The following is a 22,064-nucleotide window of genomic DNA, read 5'->3' on the forward strand; positions in this document are numbered from 1 at the left end:
TCTTATCCAGACCTGAGCTCCTTCTGCACAATAATAAATAAATGTTCACTTCTCATTTCTTTCTTTCTTCCCAGTGTGGATTAAACACCAGATTATGTCTCTCCTCTGACAGCCTCTCTTTAATTCCTGACTAAGGTCTGGTGTGAGAAAAGCTTTAGAAGAGCATTGGAAGGAAGGGGAATGGCAGCTGAATTTTGGTATTGTTTTTGTGTGTAGATTTGCTATGCAGCTTTACAGCCTCCAGGCTGGAAATTACCATGAAAGATTTAGATGCATGAGATCTCTCTTGATATTTCATTCAGAGGCATGTTACTGCAGATCGAGCTATTTCTGAATCATTGCAAATGTGGACACTTACTCTAGGATAAATTATTCAGAATCCCTTCTTTCACCTTATATTTGCAGGCTTTTAAATTTCAGCAGAACTTTGTAGAGAAGGCTGTTCCTGAATTTCAGTCCCTTGTTCCTCCTGTCATCTGTATGCCAGTAGAAAAGGATTGTTCACCTAAATGAGTACTCTCTGTCCTCAGATCCATGTAGAGGAAATTTTATGCTCCTGTAATCTTAATATGAAGAATGCAATCTATTTAGTGCATACTTTTAAGTATTTAAGTGCAGATGGGACTTCTATCCAAGGATATTTTAAAGTCCTTTTTTTTTGCATTGTGAATTTGAGGTTTAGGTTTGGTTTGCCATCCATTTTCATGCTGATGCTTTTAAGATCTTCAGCTTAATTTTGATTCACCAAATTGGAGAAGTGACCTGATTAGCAGAGGCAGCCATTCAGCAAGGACAAGTGCAATATGCTGCTCTGAGCTGCACAAATGGGCTGTGGAGAACAGGCTGAGTAACAAGAAGTGGAAGCTATTGTGGGCCATGAGCTTTATGCTGAGGTTGGCTCAGGTGAAGAAAAGACTGTGCAGGGATGTAGGCAGGGGGAAACTCTCCTGATTTCCCAGCAGATGATGGCTTAGTGCAATATGGTCCAGCACTTCAAGAAAGACATATTTGAGTTGGAGAGAGCCCAACTGGAGGGAGTCCAGAAGACCAGGGAAAATAAGGAGAGCTCTAGAAAACATGGTCTGAAAGGAAATATTGAACAAATTTGGATTCTTTAGCTTAAAGCAGAGGAGGGGGAGGAGGTATTAAACTTCCCAAGACTATAAGATTCTGCTGCAAAGAGGAAGAGAATAATATGTTCTCCATATGCCTGTTAGCACTAGAAATAATAGCCTTATGTAGCAGCAGGGAAGATTTAAGTCAGATATTGCAACCAATAGATTGCCTTGGGAGATATTTAACAGCTGATTAGACAAACATCTGTCAGGACTGATATTAGGTAGAGCTGGCCCTCACTTGAGCAGAGTCTGGACTAAGCAAATTTTTGAGATTTCTTCAAGCCATGTGGTAGCTGATTAGATTTTAAACTAATACCCCTTCCAACTTCAGTTGCTGTTAAACACTTGTTTAATATTAACGTTAACAATGTTTAATGTCTGTACCAGACTGTACAGATGATAGTTGCTGGTTCTTCTATCCAGAAATGTTTGGTTCCCAAGCTGTTTTTCTCGCATTGAGAGATTCTTATTGCTAAAGATTCCATTAATCAAAGGCAATCAGTGCACTAATTGATAGCTTTCAGTTTGAAACGGCACAGAAGGTGTTGTTGTGAGATATTACTGTCTCTCCTTGTGGCTTGTGCGTATATATGTACAACGTACAGATGGTTGTATGTACATAACTGAAGTGGGGATGCAATAGCTAGAGGAGGCACCTTTGAACTAAAGTAATCCAGGTTTGAAATGGCACAGAGCATCCAGGCACACAGCACTGCACTGGTTTAACCAGGCTGCAGTTTGGCAGTGGACAGCTTTGGCTGAATGAGCACACACAGGAGAGGGTGAGCACTGTGGGCAGTGCCACCACCGGGCAGAGCTATTGAAAACGTGGCCATAGATGGGTAGACTAAAGCAGGTGATTTTCTTTTACCCTTATCTCAGCAAACACCTCTCTCCAAGCACTAAATGGTGCAGCCCACTCCAACAGATCCTTCTCCCCTCCCCAGTTCCCAAGGCAGAGAACGAAGTCCCATCCCCGGCCTCCTCCCACCACAGCAGCAACCAGCCGGCCTCGCTGACGGAGGAGAAGCGAACGCCGCAGGGCAGCCAGAACTCCCTCAACACGGTCAGCTCGGGCAGCGGCAGCACCAGCGGCATCGGCAGCGGCGGCGGCGGCGGCAGCGGCGTGGTCAGCGCCGTGGTGCAGCCCTACGACGTGGAGATCCGCCGCGGCGAGAACGAGGGCTTCGGCTTCGTCATCGTCTCGTCGGTGAGCAGGCCTGAGGCGGGCACGACGTTCGGTGAGTCCTGCGGGGTTCTGGTTGCACCTCCAGGGAGACGCCAGGTTTGCGGCCCAAGGAGGAGGGTGGGGGTCTGTTTAATTAAAAGGCATGAGCGTGCCCCGATTTATGTGATTAATAGCAAAATCAGAGGCGAAGACTCGCTAGGTGTTTGCCTGCTGAGTGTTGTTCGGCACTGAGCTGAGAAAAGTGAAATGAGACATCCCAACCTGAAGAGCTAAAATGCCACCAATGGCAGTTCCTGATGCGCACTTTCTGGGAGAGCCTCTCCGGGGTTTGCTCTCAGGGGAGCAGCTGGGGAGCCTCCCAGTGATGCTGTTTGCCAGTGCAGAAATGTAGCAGGTGGAATGAAATATGTCTCGTGATGGTGGAATCAAGCCAGTTGATTTAAAAGCAGTAATGCTTAAACTGATTAACTTGTCTTTGGCAATCAGGGTTATTCTGATCATCATTATGTTGTGAGCATGCTGATAGCTGGAAAGTTTTAATTAATACTGCTTGGTGGTGAGACATAAAATGGGGAATACTGTTAAAAGAACAGGATGTTTCTTTTACCCATTTGGCCTCTTCCCAAATGCATTTCTTCAGAGTAGGAAGAAATTAAATTTAACCTATGTCACATGTAATATCCTGACCTAATAGAGCTGGTCATGCTTTATGTCTCAAGACAGTCTTTCTGCTAGGCAGATATCCATTTCCAGGAGTTGCTGCAGAGGAGATGTACATTAGCTGGTTTTGCAAATATGCCCAGAACAGGCTGTTCTCAAGCAGAAGTGTCACTGCAAGGAGGAAACCAGTCAGAGATGCTATTTTCTTCCCTTTCCATCTCCTCCAAATGGAAGCCAGAGGCAGAGCTATTGTATCCACTTGTACTTTGTAAAGGAAGGTGCTCCCTTAGTCTGTAGCACATGGTAGGGGTGGAGGGAAAGGAAGGACATTGCCTTGTCCATCTTCACAGCACCTCCCACAGCAGTGCTGTGGTTTGCAGAGAAAATGCATTGCAGGCTCCCTGTGCAGCTTGAGTGCTCCTCAGATGCAAGAAGTGGCCTTTCCTTCATTCTCCTAGGCTTTATTTTCTGACATTTCTTGCCATTGCCCATCAGTGACACCCTTAGTAATACATCAAGGGAGCACCAACCCCTTTGCTGGTATTGATGTAGAACGGGCCGTTTCTAGCACTGTTCTGGGCAGTCTGGCAGAGATTTCAAGGGGGAATTATGTAATACAAAACTAGTTCATTGAGTTCTGTCAGTTCTCAGATTCTAGGCTCTCTCACACTGTCCTTGCTGCTGGAAACTGCTCTTCCAAGATAGGTGTTTTGGTGCCAGGACACAATGGTGTAATGTAAAACATGAAACTGAACACAGTCTAGAACAGAGGGCGTGCTTTTATCTTCTGAACAGATTTGTAATCGTGGGTAAATAACTTTTACTGTATGAAGATTATGCTGTAACTCTTCTCTGCAGAGAAACCTTGACCTGAGGTTGTTAAAAGTTGTGTTTGCTTTAGCCCAGAATTCTTGCTAACTGGAAGTTTTCTGTGCAGGGCCTCCCAAGGAGATCTGTTGATCTGTGACTGTTTTTCCTTTAATTTTTTCAAGTATATTCTGTTTTTTCCTAACACTCTGCATGAGATGTGTTCCCTCTGCTGTCTGGTGCTTGCTCTGGACCTGCTTTGTAGTTTTTTTCTTTCATGGGTAGTATTTAGAGATGGGCCAAACTGGTTCTAAAACCCACCTTGGTCACTTTGGTGTGGGCTCTTTCATCTGTTTAGTGGATTGGGTAGGGTAGAAACTCACATCCTCAAAACAGGATAAACTGCAAACTGGATGGGGCTTTGTGTTATCAGAAAGAGAAACTTTCTAACATCATGGTAAAATTAAAGAAAAAAAAATCTCCCTAGTGTTTGTAACTAATATAACTAATATTAACACTTTCTGCCAGTTTTCATCACATCTTTCCAACCTCACATATCCTTGTCTTAGCCTTTTCTTCTTTATGGTCTTTCTAGTGTTGTCATGTGTGTGTATCTCTAAAACTACTAATCAAATGAAGACTACAGCAGAGATGGGAAAGTGCATCTTGAGGGTGAATGTATTGTGGATGCAAAGTGAGAGATGACCATGTGCTGTGTGCCCCAAGGCCTCTTGCCCACATAAAGGAGCAGTAGAAAAGCTCACTGGATTTATCTGAGTGATGTTGTGTATCCCCTGTGTCCCAATTCTGCATGTTATGAACAACCCAGTGTTTTTGAAACAAAACAACTGCATGGAACAGGAGGAGAATTTTGTCTCCAGAACACATTCATCCTGAAGTGCTCTCGCTCTGTGTGTCAGACATCTCAATGTTTTTGTGTGTGGTTTTAGAGGTATTTTAATGAGGAGAACCTTATTCCTTCTGTGTTCCCACCTGGTGCCATCTAAGATCATAAAAGAGGAAGGGTTAGTAGAGGCTGAGGTGGGTGCCAGCACCAAACAGGTTACCTTTGTCAGTCTTGGCCCATCTGTAGTGGTCCTGTGCCTTCCCTGGTAGAACCTTTATTCACAATGGAAGAAAAACGTTTCATGTTGCTTCCCCATGCAGCGCTGGTAGAGTGGGTCTGTGTGGTAGATAGGGAGCCATGCTCCCTCCTAGGCCTAGAGCGATTTTATCTTTCTAAATTGAGAAAGAACAAAACATTGGCAGAATCTTGAACAGCAGTTGGCTTAGAGAAGGACTAGAGAGGCTGACACTGATGTAATCTTGGAGGAGGAAAGTTGAGTTTTCTATAAACAGTTTCAATTTTTTTCTTCAAAAGCAAAATCAGATTTGGGTTATGATGGAGCTGCTAAGTGCAGTTGTAGTCAATAAAAATTGCACCATTTATTAACAGAAATCCACTTGGGGGGAGTTTTGAGGGATTAACAAAACACCTTTTTGTGGTGGAAGTAGTGTTGTGCACTCAACTAGTTGATTGCCAATGTTTTGAACACTGGCAGCAAAGCTATCCTATAATAACTTTTGCTTGATGCATTAATTAATTAACCCTTAACCTTCTCTTTCCCTTTTCAACCCTTTTTTTCCTTTTCCCCTTCACCATATTCCCACATACGTAAACAATAAAAAAAAAAAAAAAAAAAAACCAAACCAACACCAAAACAAAAAAACAACCCCCAAACCAATACAAAAGCGGGAAATGCATGTGTGGCCATGCCTCACAAAATAGGTCGGATAATTGAAGGGAGCCCCGCCGACCGCTGCGGAAAGCTGAAAGTCGGCGACCGGATCTTGGCCGTCAATGGGTGCTCCATCACCAACAAGTCGCACTCAGACATCGTCAACCTCATTAAGGAAGCGGGAAACACCGTCACCCTGCGCATCATTCCAGGAGATGGTAAAGTATCTGTTTCCTGCTGTCTTGCCTCACCCTCTTCTTGGTTCTGTTCCCCGGGCTTTTTCTGTCACTTGCAGCTGCAGAGCCGCGGAGGGGTCAGTTTCCGCTCCCACTTTGGGAGTTAGCAGTAAGGGAGGTTGTGAGTCTCCCGTGGCTTTATTTTTTGTTTCTTTTTGTAGAGATGGTTGGTTTTTAACAGGGAGGTGCTGATTCAATGCTACAAAATAAGAATATGGCTTTCCATGCATCTGCTTAAAATGATCTTCCATAAATTTGATGGATCTCTCGATACACTTTGGTTTGATACTTAGCTTAATTCAGCTTTAGAATATTTGGGAATTACTTGTTAGGATGTGTGATTCCTGAAGCTTTGTATAGATACAAGCAGACTATAGAGTAAGGAGATCACAGAAAGAGATAAACACTTTGACATGTTTTAAGCTGTTTCAAAAGCAGATTTGCTTTTATTCTGGGTAAGTTGCTTTGGGAGTGAGTTCAGTACATTTTTAAATGACTGCTTAAATGGGGATCATTCTGAAGTTGCATTTTAAGAGTTACCCTAGGCAGGATCTCACTGTTTAAGATGAGAGGAAATGTCCAGGTTCCCTAATAATAAGCTGACACTTGCTGCTGATTTCAGGTCACTGAAGTATTTAATAAAAATAAGGACCTCTGTTATGTATCAGTTCCTTTAAATTAATCCCTGGCTTGATCCCCAGATAGGAACTGATCAGAAACCTGGTAAAGTATCTGCAGCAGAACTAAAATTGCTGTGCTTCTGAATTCTGAGTATTTTCTTTGTTTATTGTGCTTCTCTGCCATGGACGGTTTCAAATTGAGAGCTTGTTGGGCAGAAAGCTTTCCACATTGCTCCCCAAGGACCAGGATGAGAAATGATCTGGTTATAAATTATTTCTGTTTAGGGTGATCTGTTCTGCACAAAAGCTTTATTTTCCTGCTGTCTAGTGGGTACCAGGTCAAATGCTATATAATCCTTTGCTGCTTGGAGGAAATAGGGTGTTCATGAATAATAAAATGGCTGTGAATCAAGCTAACATCCGAGCTGGCCTGTGCATGCCTGTTTTGGAAGATAAACTGAGAGAAGAATTGTTCATTACCTGTATTTTAGTCTCTGATGAAAAGGAAGGTGAATCTTTAAGTAAATAAAGTGCTTATTTTCTAAAAAACCAAAACCATCTGAGAACTAAGCAACTTCTGAATGATTTAAGAATTTTTTAAGAATATAACCTCCTGACATAAATGCTGAGCCAGTCTTGCTCGTGCAATGATGTGTCCCAGATATCATGTAAATTGCTTAGGTTAGGGAAACATGTACCTGTGATTGACATCATGTATTCCTGGAGGAGATGGAAAGCTGTTCTTTAGGGAAGGAATCAACTCTGCTTTCATAGCAATTCAGGCTATAAGTCTTTTTATTTACTGTCACTTTGAAATTCCAAGTCAGATTGCCAACTTTGCATTTATTACCTGCATGTATTACCTGCATTTATTTTCTAAAAGACAGCAAGACCCACACTCTCAAAATCTCTGAGGGGTTTGCTCTAAAATCCCATGTGATACAAGAAATCTGTCTCAGTTTTGTTTTCTTTTTGATGTCTTTGTATGCTTTTCTTGATTTGTTGTTTTCTTTTGTTTCTTTTTGAATGCTTTTTTGGCAAATATAAATGGTCTGTGTGCTTCAAGGAGGGGGGAGTATAAATCAGAAGCCACTTGTCAGATAAACATGAAACTGAGGTGCATCACAAGACTCACAATAAACTCACACTGCTAATCTCTTCTAACATTATTAAAAACACCAAGGGTTTTTGCTTTGTAATAAGTCTTGCACAAGTTAATTGGCACAGATGACTGCAGGATTGTATTTGCAATGAAATGATGATGCTTTACCACACTTCCAGCAGATTCAAGGATACAGAATGCTGGAACAGGACAAGCTTAGATTAGGCATGTAATTGGTGACAGAGAGTTTTAGGGCAGAGCAGGGCAAGGAATCAATGAAATATATAGGGTTTAGAACATGCAGTTATAATTGTGCTAAAGATAATTTTTGCTATATTCTGTTCCAGTTTTGCATGGTGGCTGGCATGTGTCCTGAAGCAGTGTCTAAAACACTGGCAAAATTATGCACAACTCCTGACTCATGGGAGAGGGTGGGCTAAAGACAGATGCAGTACAGTGGTGTGAAGATACATCTGTACCAAAGATGTGTTGTTGCTCTGCTTGGTATTATTAGTGTGACCTACTAAAGGGTAGGAATCATGCATTCTCTTTGAAGCCCATCTTCATCTGATCTCCAAATATTTGTGGAAGATTTCAGAGGCTTTTGTTCTGGATGAATACAGAACACTTAACCATGTTTTGGGGCTTTCTGATGTAGGAGAGAGATTTTGACATCAAGGTGTCTTTACAAAATAAACAGAATTATTTCTGAAACCCCAACAGTGTAGCTACATGTAGGGACATCTTCTGACACAAGCCAGCTGTCAGTGGCACATCATCACAAGGGTGTGGTTTGGTCACGCCTCCACTGAGAGGTGCAGGCAGACCCAGGAGCCTCTCTTGCTCTCTGAGCTGCTGGACACAAGCCAGCTCTGGTCTGGAAGATGTTTCAGCTCCAGATGCTGAGGGTTTGGGCATGTTAACTTGGGCACAGCACTGCAGGCAAAGGAGCTGTGCTCTTGTTGCACCCATCTGTTTAAGTGGTTCTTCTTTTTCTCTGTCCCTTCTCCTGAATTTCCCTCAACATGCAAATAGCAACAGAAAGGGAAAAGCTTCCTCTTATCTAGACTTCTCCAGAAGTCTTCTCCAGAATTAATATCAATCTATTAAGTAAATGAAGTTAAACTCCCAGGATCCACCACATCTTAATTCAGGCAAAACCCCTCCCATTGCTGCAATTTTGTATTGCAGCTGGACTCTGTTTAATAATGGCAGATTTCTCCGTAGCCAGTAAAATGAATTAGTGGATGCCTGTAGCTCGAGAGGCAAACAAGGGCAGGGTAGAAGGCCTTGTAATCTTATGTTGGAGACCCAGATGTTTTCATCCAATTTTTATCAATGCTGTCTTAGTTGGCTGTGTGTTCAGTTTAGATTTTGGTCTTGAAAGGTGGATCATGGTCAGTATTTTGTAGTTATTTGCACTCTGTGGGTCTCTCCTGGGTACAGTGGTGTAGACACAAAGGGGGGGTTTCCAGTGTACAGAGCTGTTCTGCAAAGGAGCCTGCCACTGCAGTGGCTTTAGCTGGGAATGCCATGTCTGATGAGTGGGTGTTTCTGCTGACCCTGCCCATCATTCTCCAAGTTCAACCAACGTAATTGTTGAGCATTTTGTGTGGTTAAGCACCATCAGGGTACATGGAGTACCACCGAGACTTCTTCTGAAGTCAAACTCCCACAGGGGAGGAGGGGTGTTTTCAGGAACTGCTGGCTTCTGGAGCAATTCAGCATTTGAAACTCTTCAGTACTAATATCAGTTCAGAATTGGTACAATATATAGTTCTGGAAAATCTGTTGAGTTCAATGCAGAAGAGTTCTGGGTCTGTGTTGCTAATATTCAGCTAATGGCATTGACATGACCTGAATTTTGGGCAGAATTTTAAGTGAGTTTGGGGTTAACTCTGATCCTACTGAAGTCTGTGATGCAGCTGCAGAATGACAAGGGGAATATTCTGCCCTGCCATACTGTGAGGGACATCTACATAGTCACTTTTCAGTTGTTCCCATCTGAGTTGTGGGAAGCAGGAGACAGGACCTCTCCTTGGAGTCCCTTTCTCCATGCCTAAAGAAATCTGCAATTTGCACAGGCTGGTGCTGGGCTAAGAGCCCTTTGCCATGGCAGAAATTAAGCATAGAAGTTACTCCTGCTCCCTGTATTCTCTCAGTGCACCCTTTTGTAAGTGTTACCCAGAGTTATTGATGCATTTGGTACCAGTGGCTCCATGTTCCTCCTTTCTGAAGCAGCAGTGGGTTGTATTTCAGATTTCAGTAAATTTGAGTTTTAGCCACATTCAATATCATCTTGTGAGGTGCTGGATAAGAGCCACATCTCAATTCTACTGGAGATTGCAGTTTCTGATGGTAGAAGGACTGATAAACTTATAATCCCTGGAAGAGTTATAGATACTATAAAATTAATCCACCCAACCTACAATATTTAGAGACTTAATTGGTTGGAATTCATGTTTTTAGAGAAGAGACAAAACTTCGTTCAATCCTTCATCTATAAGTGAGTCTTCATTAATGTGTCTAATGGTCTAGGGGAGTTCCAATCCAGATGTCCTTATTTAATTTTTTTTTTCATTTTCCAGTTGAGTGTACAGTTTCATATACATACTTATTACATTAATTTGGGGAATTAAGAAATTTGATCCCATCTCCAGTTCTATAAAAACAATATAATGTTGCTTTTCTGTGAAATGCTTTTGCAAAAATCTTTTTTTCTTTCAGTGAATAGCCCATGGTCTTCCCTCATAATAAAAACAAAATCTATTTTGCAGAATCCTCCAATGCTACTTTATTGACCAATGCAGAAAAAATTGCTACAATCACAACCACACATACTCCTCAGCAAATACCACAGGAGACCAGGTCAGATTGTTTTCCTTGAGGAGGGCATCTCGACATGCTCTCTCTTCAGTTACTTCTTCATCACTTTCACGTCCCATGAGCTGTATTTTTCCTCTCTCCCTCTCATTCATTACAGCAGGAACAACACCAAACCAAAGCAGGAATCCCAGTTTGATTTCAAACCACCCCAAGCAGCACAGGTAAGGAGTACCTCTCTAATTGTTTTGCTTACCACAGACTGTTGTTTCCAATCTCCTTGAGGGCTGTGTTTAAATAGTCCCCTTGAAAATTCCTACTGAGAAGCTGCTCTCCCTTGGCCTGCTGAAAAGAAAGAGGAATTTGCTGATTAGTTTCTTAATATGTGTTGCTATTGTTTCAGCTGAGAAACATTTCCAACACATTCTCATCGAGACTTTGAGGGAGTAAAAATAAGGAAAAAAAGAGCTGACATTTTTAGGGCAGTAATAATTTTTGTGTTTGTTTATTGAATTGTCTGTTGTGAGGGCCCTCTCCAGAAAGTATTGTTGTGTGCAAATGATAAATTCAGAGAATAAAAAAGAGGAAAACTTAATAAGGGGCGATAGCAGGAGCGTTCCAGCTTGCACAGACGGCATCTTATTAGAAAGATTATTTATCTCACTGTGTAACTTTCCTTGCCACTGGCCATCCCAGAAGTAACATCTTCCATTAGGGACTTCAAAACATCCCCATAACAGCATTTGAGAAAAACAACGCAAAGGTTTCTGAGCTTCTTGCAAAGGAATAAATGGTGTGGTAACAACACAAAAAGCCAGCACCATGGCACAGGCTCACCCCAGGTGCCATCAGACACTGTGCTAAAGCTGGCACTGGAAGGGAGGTTGTCCTTGCCTTTAAATGTTGGTAGAGACTTTAACCACCTTCCCAAAATATCCCCTCCTGCCCTGGGCATGGGAGGTGCTGTGTTACAGGGGTGCCCAAAAATGCACCACAGGACATGGCCAAGCCCACTCATTCCAGCAGCCCTTCACCAGCCACCAGAAATCCAAATTGCAGAGTGGGGTCTGAGAGAGCAGCCATTCCTGGTCTGCGTGTGAAAATTCAACTGATTTTCCATTTTTAATTATTACCAAAAACATTGCTTGAATAATTCCAACATGAGAGCGGAGCAGTATTTGACTTTCTGTTCAATTGGGTGTTTGCTGTCTTCTCTCCAGCAGGACCAAGACTTTTACACTGTTGAGCTAGAAAGAGGAGCCAAAGGGTTTGGCTTCAGCCTGCGAGGTGGCCGGGAGTACAACATGGACCTGTACGTGCTGCGGCTCGCTGAGGATGGGCCCGCTGAGAGATGTGGGAAAATGAGGGTATGCACAAACTGGCTTCAAAACCACCTTGCTTTGGAATAAGCTGACTTCCCTGCTTCTCCCTTCTGCTGTTCCAGCTAAAAGGGAAATTAAATGTGATCTGAAAGTGGTTTCTATTTACTTCTGCTGATGGCGTCTGTCACTATTGGTGCACAGTCTATAGCAGTGTGTTTTCAGTGGGAGAATTCACCCCCTTCTTCCAACACTGCTTTCCAAACTCTAGTATATGATGTGTTGTTTAAAGCCTAAGGACAGATGTAGCAGTGAAAATGGAACAGCCACAGTCTTTGCCTGCTAGTGGGCAGAGAGAGGACAGAACATGTCTATGGCCCATGGGTTACAAAATTATAATGTAGGATCTGATTAACATCAGGTATTAACTTCAAGTATCACCTAAATGACAAAAATCATAACAATGGCATACGTTATAAAATGCCTACTAAAAAAATAATTTGACAGGTTTTATGCAGTCCTTGGACCTCTGTTAGAGAATGCATTATAACTTTCCCAATACATCATTGTCTCCAGACATGTCATGTGAAGGACATTTTCAAAATTCTTCTGCTAGGGGTAGATCTATGGGTCTAGAATTTTTGCTGATGAAAATATGATGCAAAATCAGTGCTGCCCTGTGAAAGTCAATGCTTTGATGAGCTCTTCCATGCCATGTTTTCCTCTCCTGATAAATTATTATATTTAAAGAATCAGCTTTGCTGATTCATAGTAGGTATCTATATCTAAGTTATATATCTATATCAAACTATATCCAAGTTAGAAACAGACCTGTAAAAGGTCTGTGAACATCCTGGTTGGAGCAGACTGTGAAACAAGCAACCACTTTGACTGAAGACTTTACAAATAACCAAAATTTAAAAAAAAAAATAGCACCAGTTCTAACACTGCACTTACTCTTGAGCAATACAGTAACTGCAAAGTTATTTTTCAGAACAGCAGTGAAATATTTTGATACCTCAAGCTTTATCCATCATCTTTATGTCTCCCACACTCCTACACAGTGGGCACTCACTGGAAGGAGTTGGGCTTGTTTAGCTTCACCTGATGCATAGTTGTTCCAGCTTTGCTATGGCCACTGTCTTGTGGTGTGCTGGTAGGGACCCTCGTGGGGACTTGTTTCTAATCACAGTCTCTTTATTACACTGGCAGATTGGTGATGAAATCTTAGAGATCAATGGAGAAACTACCAAGAACATGAAGCACGCTCGGGCCATCGAACTGATTAAAAATGGTGGCCGCAAGGTCCGCCTGTTTCTGAAACGTGGAGATGGCTCTGTCCCAGAATATGGTGGGTCAAACTATGAAAACATTCCTTTCTTCCCTGGCATCACTCCATGAATATTTGTCTCAAGATCTGAAGCGGGAATTCTTTTTTATTTTCCTTTCTCACCAGTGTCTTACCAACCTTTGCAACATATAATTGCCTCGCTTGTGCTGAATTTTCTACACATTTCATCCTTTGCTTGCTTCCATGGACTTGGGGCGCAGTGTAAGGCAAGATCATCATAGCAGTATTTTTTGGTGATCAGAGAGGAAAGCAAAACAAAACAAAACAAACCTTATTGTCTTGTCCAGCCAAAAAAGGAATGTCATTGAACTGTGCCAAACTGTTTCTCAGCGGCTGAATTGTTGTTTCACATAGGTCTCTTCTAATCAAGGCAAAAACTGGGATCCCGAGTTGCAATTCTGAAGCAATGATTTAATTTTTTTGGTTAGGTTTTTCTCTTAGTTCCTGTCTGTATCCATAGACATGAATGCTGAGATGGCTTATGAGATTTTTGCCTTTCCTTAATATTTATGTAAATATTTATAAAGTTATTTGAGAAAAAGAAGGGGAAAAAAGCTTTACTGCAAAAATATATTGATTTGGCCTCCTGAGCCCTTTTCTCCCCCCTTAAACAGTCTGCTGGTTTCAACTAGTTCAATTGTAAGGTCTGAAAAGGTGAGGAGGTTATGAAAAGGTGCTCTCGTGTCTGTCTTGGGGGAAACAGTCAATCCTTGTTTCTTACTAAGAATTGCATTAGATTTCCTTTTCTTCCCCTGGAGGTTGGATTGCTGGGTGGCTTAACTTAGCACACTATTTAATATTATAATTATGTCTTATTTATTTGAGATAATTGTCAAATATTGTGCCCTCGATGGAGGGCTACTCCCAACCAAAGGTCTTTGAGGTTTCTATAGAAACTGATGATTGAAGGGATGTCCTTTATATTTTCCTCCCCGTATTTGGGTTATTTCTGTGTCAGTGAGTTCTGTGTTTGTCATTCTCTCCATGCCCTAACACCAGAAACAAAACCCTTCTGCACAATTTATGAACTAGATTTTCTTTTCATTTACTGTACTATGTTTGAGAGCTTCTGCTCATTCTACTCATTATTTAACTTAAAATGACCAATTCAGAGTATAACCAACAAAGAATTGAAGTGTTTAATGATATGGAAGGGAAGTTGTGGGTTTACACTTCTGTAATATAAATAGCACACCAGAAGGTTCAATGATGGCACTGAAATTCTGTAATGTTCTTTCTACTTTTGTCCTTTCCTATACTCCTTTGGATGTACAGTACTGTATCATATGCTAGACTGCATAAATACCCTGTAAATTAAGTGCTTCACTTCTCAAAGCATATGTCTGTTGCACTGAGGATGGAAATCCATCACCAATTTTGTTTTGGCTAATGCTAACCACTAAACGTTTGCTCTCCAAGCAAGGATTTAATATACAGGGGTTGCACTACTGTAAAGAATATCCTTGTAACATTTGGGACTCCTTTCTCTCTTTGTTCTGTTCGCTGCAGTCGCAAATGGTTCCTCTAATAATGTTAAGTTCCAATATTTTTCTGACTTGATTGGAACGTGCTTCTCTATGAGGCTGTATATTTTTGTAATGAGTTTTGTACTTATTTTTAATGTTGTGGTCTCTGGTGGACTTTATTTTTCGTTGTTGTTTGATTGTTACTGTTTTTTCTATGACATTCTGTGTCGCTGTTCCAGCTGTCTTTTAGAATGGATGCTCTCGTTGTCTGGGTTATTGAATCACCTCTTAGATGTCTCTTTATGTCACAATAATAACAACTGCTGTCTTTGCAGCCTTATATTTGGGTGAAGCCTAGACAATCTGACTGGAAAAATAAACTTTCTTTATTCTAAGATAAAATATGAAGATTTTTCTTTCTTTCATCTTTATTATAGGGAATCTAAATTTTCTACTTTTCTCTTTCTCTTTCTCTTACTTTTCTTGGTGCTGGGCTCTTCCTTCCTCAGCGATGATACCTCCTAATATCGCTGCATGTATGAGAAATGACAAGCTCGGGGAGTCTTGCTTCTACCTTATGGGCCATAATCAAACTACGGTTTGTAGCTAAAATCAATATTAGGTGTTTTTGTGCTGTGGCCTAATTCCCTCACATTGCTTTTCTGCTTCGCTATATTCTATATGTACAGCAATTCATCCCGAACACCCTGCGTTCCCCAAATTGTAAGTACACTCACCACAGGACATGTTTGAACCTCGCTTGTACCTTGTGTGAGAGACAGGTTGCCACAAGCCACGTGCTTACAGCCACAGAAAAGCAGCGTGGTCCCATCACCAGCTGTGGCCTCAAAGTGCTCATAGAGCAAAACTGCCCACATGGGAGTTGCAATATGGGTTTCACTTGGAATTCACAAAATCACAACGCACACACCGACCCTCCCAAGCTCAGGAGTGGAAGTGCCATCAAATGGGAGACACTTGGCATGATGGCAGGAGGAATGTAGAGTGTTTGGCTTGCTTGGAGGGAAGGCAAAAAGGAGAAAAAGAGGGGAAAAAGAAAAAATCTGTCCTCACAAGTGTTTGTGAGGGTTTTCAGTCATTGCCATCAGGGCATTCCACCTCAAGGTGGGTGTTGGGGTGCAAGTGTAAGGAGGTGGCTAATGCCGGCCAAGCTGCCACGAAGGAGTTACTTTAAGAAAGAAAACAATACGCAAATAAAAGCAGCACTTGGATTAAGGCAGCGCAGCTACTTTAATGTTTTTCATGTCTGTAATGAATCATTCATAAACATCCGTTACAAATGACGGGAGTAATTGTAGCTTAGCTGCAGCACAGGGCTGGGGTTTAGTTTGGATGTTCTTTTTCTGCTTCTGCTTTGCAGTTTGTCTTGCAGAGGCAGCTCAGCTGTATTTTACCTCAAATAGTACATGAAAAATAATGAACTGGAGATTAGATTTGAATCAAAGCCATCCTACATATTACAATATCTTTCCATTGCTTTGATATGAAAAAATCATAACTACTGTCATCGTTGTTTGAATCATTGTGGCAAAACCAAAATCTACCCTAGGACTTTACGTAACATGGTAGAACTAAGTGAGATTAAGCTATGCCTTAAATGAAATGGAAATGGCATGATTACAGTCTAATTCTCACAACTTCAAAATGTTATTTTACAAGGTGAAAACTTAATAATCAATTCTATTTTCTGTACATTTTCTGCTATTTGAACCGAGGCCTCCCACACCTGGAAGGCAGTTCTTTATAATGTCTTAAAAGACAAAAATTGTTTCCTAAAGGCCCTCTTTATTGGAAGCTATTAACAAAAAGCAGCCAACAACCTGAACTACAATGGTTTTTTTCCACTGGAAAGAACGTAGTATAACTGAAACATTATGAGTTGGGCTTGGGGAGAAATGTAAAGTGCCCCATGCCCAGAAGAGCATAAAGATGAGATCAGCTTGGACCAAAACATGGCTAACGATCAGAGCAGCACAAGTACTAACCTGTAACTCTCGTTGTTCACAGTTAAATTAACAAAAGCTTCGGTTAGCCTTCGCTGACTGCTTTAACAGTTGTTTGTTTTTGTCACTAATGAAGTCTGAAGAGTGCTAAGTGGTGTCACAGCACCACGGAAGGCATCAATACCAAACCCTTTGCTGTTATTTTCTTTCAGACCCCAGCAGTGACAGGAACAGTCCCGCCACAGGTTCACAAAATGTATCGGAAATGAAACCCGCGCCATCCGACCGACGGCAGCACCCATCATCGGAGTCCAGTTATCCACCAGACCTTCACAAATCATCACAACATGGGGACAAGCGGACTTACGTTAGAGACCTAAAAGGCAGCAGAGAGTTTAGCAGACATCCCAATGAGCACCACACTTGGAATGGGACTTCTAAAACCAACGACCACGTGCCAGGCAGGAAGACGGAGAGGTCGCCGGAGAGGAGGCACGAAAGGCAGCCAGAGAGGGCGGTGGTGAACGGGCAGAAGAGGAGGTCTCCTGAAAAGCGCAGGGAAGGGACAAGGAGTGCTGACAACACTTTGGAGAGGCGGGAGCGACTTGAGAGGAGGAGAGACCTCTCTCCTGAAAGGCGCAGAGAGCGGTCGCCCGGCCGCCGGCGGCGGTCGCTGGAGAGACTCACGGAGCCCAGGAGGTCTCCTGAGAGGAGAAGAGAGAACTCCCTCGACCGACGGGCCAAGTCGTCCGACCGGCGGAGGGAAAGGTCACCCGAGAGACGGCTCAGGGAGGAACGAGTTGGCCACCGGGAGAGGGAAGAACCCGGCTGGAAGCACGAGCCGAGCCGCAGGCACCCGCCCGAGCAGCGCAGGCGGCCCTACAAGGAGTGCAGCACCGACCTCAGCATCTGAGGGGCTCCCCGGGGTCCCTGTCGCCTTCCCCACACCAAGGGAGCAGAGGAGAGAGTGAAACCAACCTGGCTTTCGCAGGCGACGAGACGTCCGCCACCTGCTGATCCTACAAACCGTTTATGCAGATGAAATCTTAAAACAAACAAAAAAAAAAGCATTGTGCCTGATGTATAATATTAAAGAAAGTATTTTTCAGTGTATTCTTTTTTTTTAATTACTTGCCAAATGTTGGTCCTAAAGGATTATAAAATTTTGTTTCTACATTCTTTGTAGATTTCTTAAAAATAATCCCTTTATTGGGCTACTTTCCCCCCTCCCCAGTATAGTAAATGGGGGTAGCCAGTAATATAATATAGGCAAAGGATTTTATGACCAAGTTTGAATAATTTGATCCAGACTGTTCTCTAGTGACTCACTGCTACACTGTATGTAGAAAATTTTTTAAGGGTTGGGGGTGGGGAAGGAAGAAAATTGTTCATCTCAGTAGGAATGGAGCGCTCCTGCTGAAGGAATTAAAAAGGAAAGAGACAAATGTTCCTAAAATTGCAAGAACTGTTTGAAGAGACTACTGTTTCAATGAAGGATATTTATAATAATAATAAATAATTAAAAAAAAAAAAAAAGCAACCAAACCCACACAGCACAAGACGATTTACAATAAGTAATTTGTAGTTTGTTCCATGAACAGTTTATACTTTCAGGCCCCCTGGACAGGATGCGCAGAGGCAGAAGGACTGGTCACCACCATGCCTGTGTCACACGCTAACGTGGACTGTTGAGCTCTCATTAGCCTCAGCAACATGTAACGATGATCTGTCATTAAGGCAGCAGCCCTGCTCATCTCCCAGCTGTATATGGACAGCAACCCCAGCATGCATGGTATTGTGTATCTGCTTGGAAGCAAGGGGAGGGATTGGGATTCTGGGACAAGGCACAATGAAGTGGGAGCACAGTCCCCCTGCTTGGAGTAGGTGTATTCCTTCTGCTCAGGCAAAACCAGTGGGCTTTAATTTTGCCAAATTCCAAAAGCTCTCAATTCTTCTTGCTCTGTATTGAAAGGGTTGGTTTTTCCTTGTTTTACTGGTTCATCCTTACTGAGACAAAAGGAGTGCACTTGCTGGGGAGGGGAAAACAAAAAAAAAAAAAAAGTAAAAAATAAAAAAGTATCAAAAGAAAATTACAGGCTAAAAGAGGCAATCAGTGGGACAACCTGGTTGTGGAAGCCTATCCATACCTGATTATATGCTGTAAATTTGAGTCTAAGAACAGCAGCAAAAGAGAAACCTGCAAGTTTCTAAGTTGTATTTTTAAATTTGCAAGCTGTGTGGTAAGTCTGCTGTAGCATTGGTCTAAGATTTAATGGATTACTGCCTAGCTGAGCCAAAATGTTTGCCGTTACTGTTGGACCACTAAAGTAAACTGCTGCTTTTTCCAGTGCATTGGTGTGTACATGTATACCGACTCACATCTTCCATATGAACACAAAACCATTGCAAGTCTATCACTGTTGTTGCCATGGTACTGTAAAAACAAAACCAAGAAAGAAGATGGCCAATCATTGTGTGTACAGTTGAAATTGTAATTAATAGAGCCTGTTGGAAAAAAACCACAAAACTGTTGCCTTTTTCTTGTATAAAAGAGGATTTATGACAAAATTTAGGTGTGAGGAATGTGATTAAGTGTTTATATTTCTAAAAATGGAAAAAAATTGATTCAGGGGATATATTTTAATGTAAACTGAATCAGGTATGTAAAGCTGTTTTAAAATGGGAGACTGTATCAGTAATTCTAAAGCTTTTGTTGGTTTGAAAATATCATTTCTTTCTTCATGGTGGGCCTGCTTATGTATTATTAAGCACTTGTATGCAGTCTATATTCTCCAATCGTCATTTCTTGCAACATGCTATAGGCAAAATGCTCTTTTCTGTGTTGATGAAAAGCAGTATGTGGGCCAATCTTTTTTATAAAACACTATGCATATATAAATACTACATTGTTCATAGCTTTATTTGACTTAATTGGGTTTATACATAACACTAGGATGAGTAGATGTGGACTTACCCAGTAAGAGCTTCTTTCCTTGGAACAGACACTATGTATATGATGTAGCAACAAAGAAGGAGAAAGTCTGTGAATGCTATTTTTATTATCAAATAAAGTTTTCCATACAAAGCATGCATGCGAGTGTAGTGATAAGATAAAGGAAGAACCACATCTTAATGTTACTTATTCATCCCTGCCTAAATTAATAAAACCATAGGTTACAGTCGCCAAAGGCCAGCTATTAAATATATATTAATCATCCATTAAATATGTATTATCATTTGACAAGCCTTAAGTAAAGTTTCCCAGTCTCCCAGGATAAAATTTCTTCCCCTAAAATAGTCAGAAACTGAAGGTTTAGGTGAAGCAGGGTCTGTAATTGTGTCTGAGGTTTGTGTTATTGATTCTTCATAACACATAAGCACATGTGGCCAGAGAAAATCAAGGCAGCAACTGCTCAGTGGAGGTTGTCAGTGCCATATATATATATATATATATATGTGTGTGTGTGTGTGTGTGTATGATGTAAGTGTATATATATATACATATACACACAAATATAGAAATAATAAGTTTGTTTTATAAATACATCACCAAGGCTGTATGTCTCCCATCTCTTAGTTCTTAAAATATAGAAAGACTTTAAAGGGTGAAAAATGTTTATATTACATAGATTTTTAAAACAACTTTTAAATCTTGCATAGTTTAACAGGCTCCCCTCATCTGTTTACCTGAAACTTCAAACAACCTGCTGGGAGTCCTGGCAGCTAGAGAGAGTCTGTGGTGAAGGATTTGTATTTCCAGTCACAGGGATTTGTCTGGTGCAGCCTGAGTCCTTGGGGGTGTGGAAGGGTCACTGAGAAAGTGTTTGGATATTTTAAATTTTAATCTCTTATGATGATCAATGCCTTTTTACTCTGAGATCATTTTGTAGTGGTATACATTGGTTATGCATTTGTACCTTCTGCTGTTTCTACTGTTTTTCTTCTTGTTCATGTTATAATTTAAATGATCTTACAGAGCTGAGTCTCAAGCTTTGGAAGTGTTGCGTCTCAGCTAAAGATATTACATAGATAATATCAAAATTACAGAAACATTTAATTTAAAAAAATACTGCAACTTGCAAAAAACAAATTCAAAATGCCTTTTCAGTGGTGGCATCCTTTCTAGTGCTTCCAAACCCCCTGAGAGCTGGAGCCCTGCTGTGCAGCATGAGCATTGCAGCTCCATAGTCTGTGGTGCAGCCTTAGTCACTTTAATCAATTCCAGCCTTACTTTTGACCATAAAATATTTTTCAAAACTTCTAAAAATGAAAAGAACCTCTTTTTAGATTTTAACTTGGCTCCTGTTTTGTCAAACAACATCCTACAACTGTGAAGCTGCCAACAAGATGAATTAGAGTCTGTTTCTTATGAAGAACTGGGAAGTTTCTGAAGTGGTATGTGAAAAAGCTCTGCAAATTGATTTTGGTAGGGTTTGGGTTTGTTTTGGGGTTGAGTTTCACACCTTTTTTAATCAGTCAGACATGATCAAGTTCCTGTGCCATCAGTATGCTCAGTCCTGCCATTTGCATTGATTAATTCCTCATTGTGAAAATTTTGACTGCAGAGGGATTGTTCAGCCAGCGTGGGGAATTATGTGGGGTTTAATCTCTTTGGTTAGTCTTGCACAAAACTTCTGGGTTAACTGAGCTGCGTTTACTGCCTTTATACATTTTTACTCAGTTCACTCCTTGAATATTCATCCCTTGGCATTGGAGCCAGTGTTTTATTTAATAGTGATCTTGTGTTAAACCATCTGCTGTAATATGCTTGTTTTATCACTGGAGTAGTAATTATAGATACTGTTCTCCTCCTCACTTTGATACCTTTTGTTGCAACAGGCTTTCAGCTCTGTCTCTTGGCTGACTGTTCTGCTGAAAAATATTATAAATGGCTCATAATATGTTCAGTTTTTTGGCTCTCATAAATAGTACCAGGAAAAGATGTCATTTATGACTCACTGCTGCCATCTGTAAATGTGTGCCTGTTAGGCCATTGGGATTGTATTTTCTTTAGATTTATTTCTAAAAAAGGAAGAGTGGGAACTAAAAAAAGTATCCAAATTTACTTACTAGTTGCTGTAAATCTCGTGAGTCTGAGATGATGCCAGTTTCTGTTTTGGATGTGATGCTAATCCATCAGCATTCCTTCCTGGTATATAATGAAGAGGCAGTAAAATGTAACCTGAATGGAAATGCTGGGGTTTCAGGACAGAAAGGAGTATAAAATATGTGGTGCCACAAGGACTGCTGCTCAATGAATGTAGGAATTCAGTGGTGGGACTGACCATGAAAACATGAGCTTTGATTCAGAGATTATTTTTTTTTCCTCAGAATTTAAGGCATACTGTTCCTGAATCCCTGTGTCTGAATTCTCTATAAATACCCCGAGCATATCCTACAAAATAGGGTGCAAATGCCATTAAAATGCAGTGAGGTTTATGTATGAATTCAGGCTCAGAGAGTGTTTCCTCCATAATATGGCAGAGTTTAGACTTTCATATCTGGGTCTAGAGGCACCAGGAGATGAGCTCTGGCAAGTCAGCAGAAAATAATGTGTGCCCTGGCCCTTCTGCACCCATGCCAAACATCTCTGCACAGCCCCTTTCTGGTGATAACGTGAGCTGCAGTGATGTGCTCTCCACTGAAGCAGCAGAGATGAGCACCCACCAT

General features: G+C 41.4%; 1 protein-coding gene across 29 annotated transcripts in view; it reads left to right on the top strand.

The window, feature by feature from the left end:
- The window catches only part of MAGI1 (membrane associated guanylate kinase, WW and PDZ domain containing 1), a 336,557-nt gene extending 318,627 nt beyond the window's left edge, over nucleotides 1-17,930 (top strand). For 8 of the 29 annotated variants that reach the window (XM_041464660.1, XM_041464714.1, XM_041464735.1 and 5 more), the window contains 7 exons: nucleotides 2,066-2,359; nucleotides 5,528-5,731; nucleotides 10,249-10,339; nucleotides 10,455-10,518; nucleotides 11,515-11,661; nucleotides 12,826-12,964; nucleotides 16,607-17,930. In XM_041464660.1, the coding sequence (XP_041320594.1) occupies nucleotides 2,066-2,359; nucleotides 5,528-5,731; nucleotides 10,249-10,339; nucleotides 10,455-10,518; nucleotides 11,515-11,661; nucleotides 12,826-12,964; nucleotides 16,607-17,307 (1,640 nt within the window). In that variant the 3' untranslated portion in view covers nucleotides 17,308-17,930. Of the gene's footprint in view, nucleotides 1-2,065; nucleotides 2,360-5,527; nucleotides 5,732-10,248; nucleotides 10,340-10,454; nucleotides 10,519-11,514; nucleotides 11,662-12,825; nucleotides 13,230-14,939; nucleotides 15,029-16,606 lie in introns of those variants that run through there. The other 21 variants (XM_041464692.1, XM_041464743.1, XM_041464845.1 and 18 more) reach the window with 11 other exon arrangements.
- The last annotated feature ends 4,134 nt before the right edge of the window (nucleotides 17,931-22,064 follow it).

The sequence above is a fragment of the Pyrgilauda ruficollis genome, unplaced genomic scaffold (genome assembly GCF_017590135.1).
Source record: "Pyrgilauda ruficollis isolate IOZ18807 unplaced genomic scaffold, ASM1759013v1 scaffold10, whole genome shotgun sequence".
In the NCBI taxonomy this organism is placed as follows: Eukaryota; Metazoa; Chordata; class Aves; order Passeriformes; family Passeridae; genus Pyrgilauda; species Pyrgilauda ruficollis.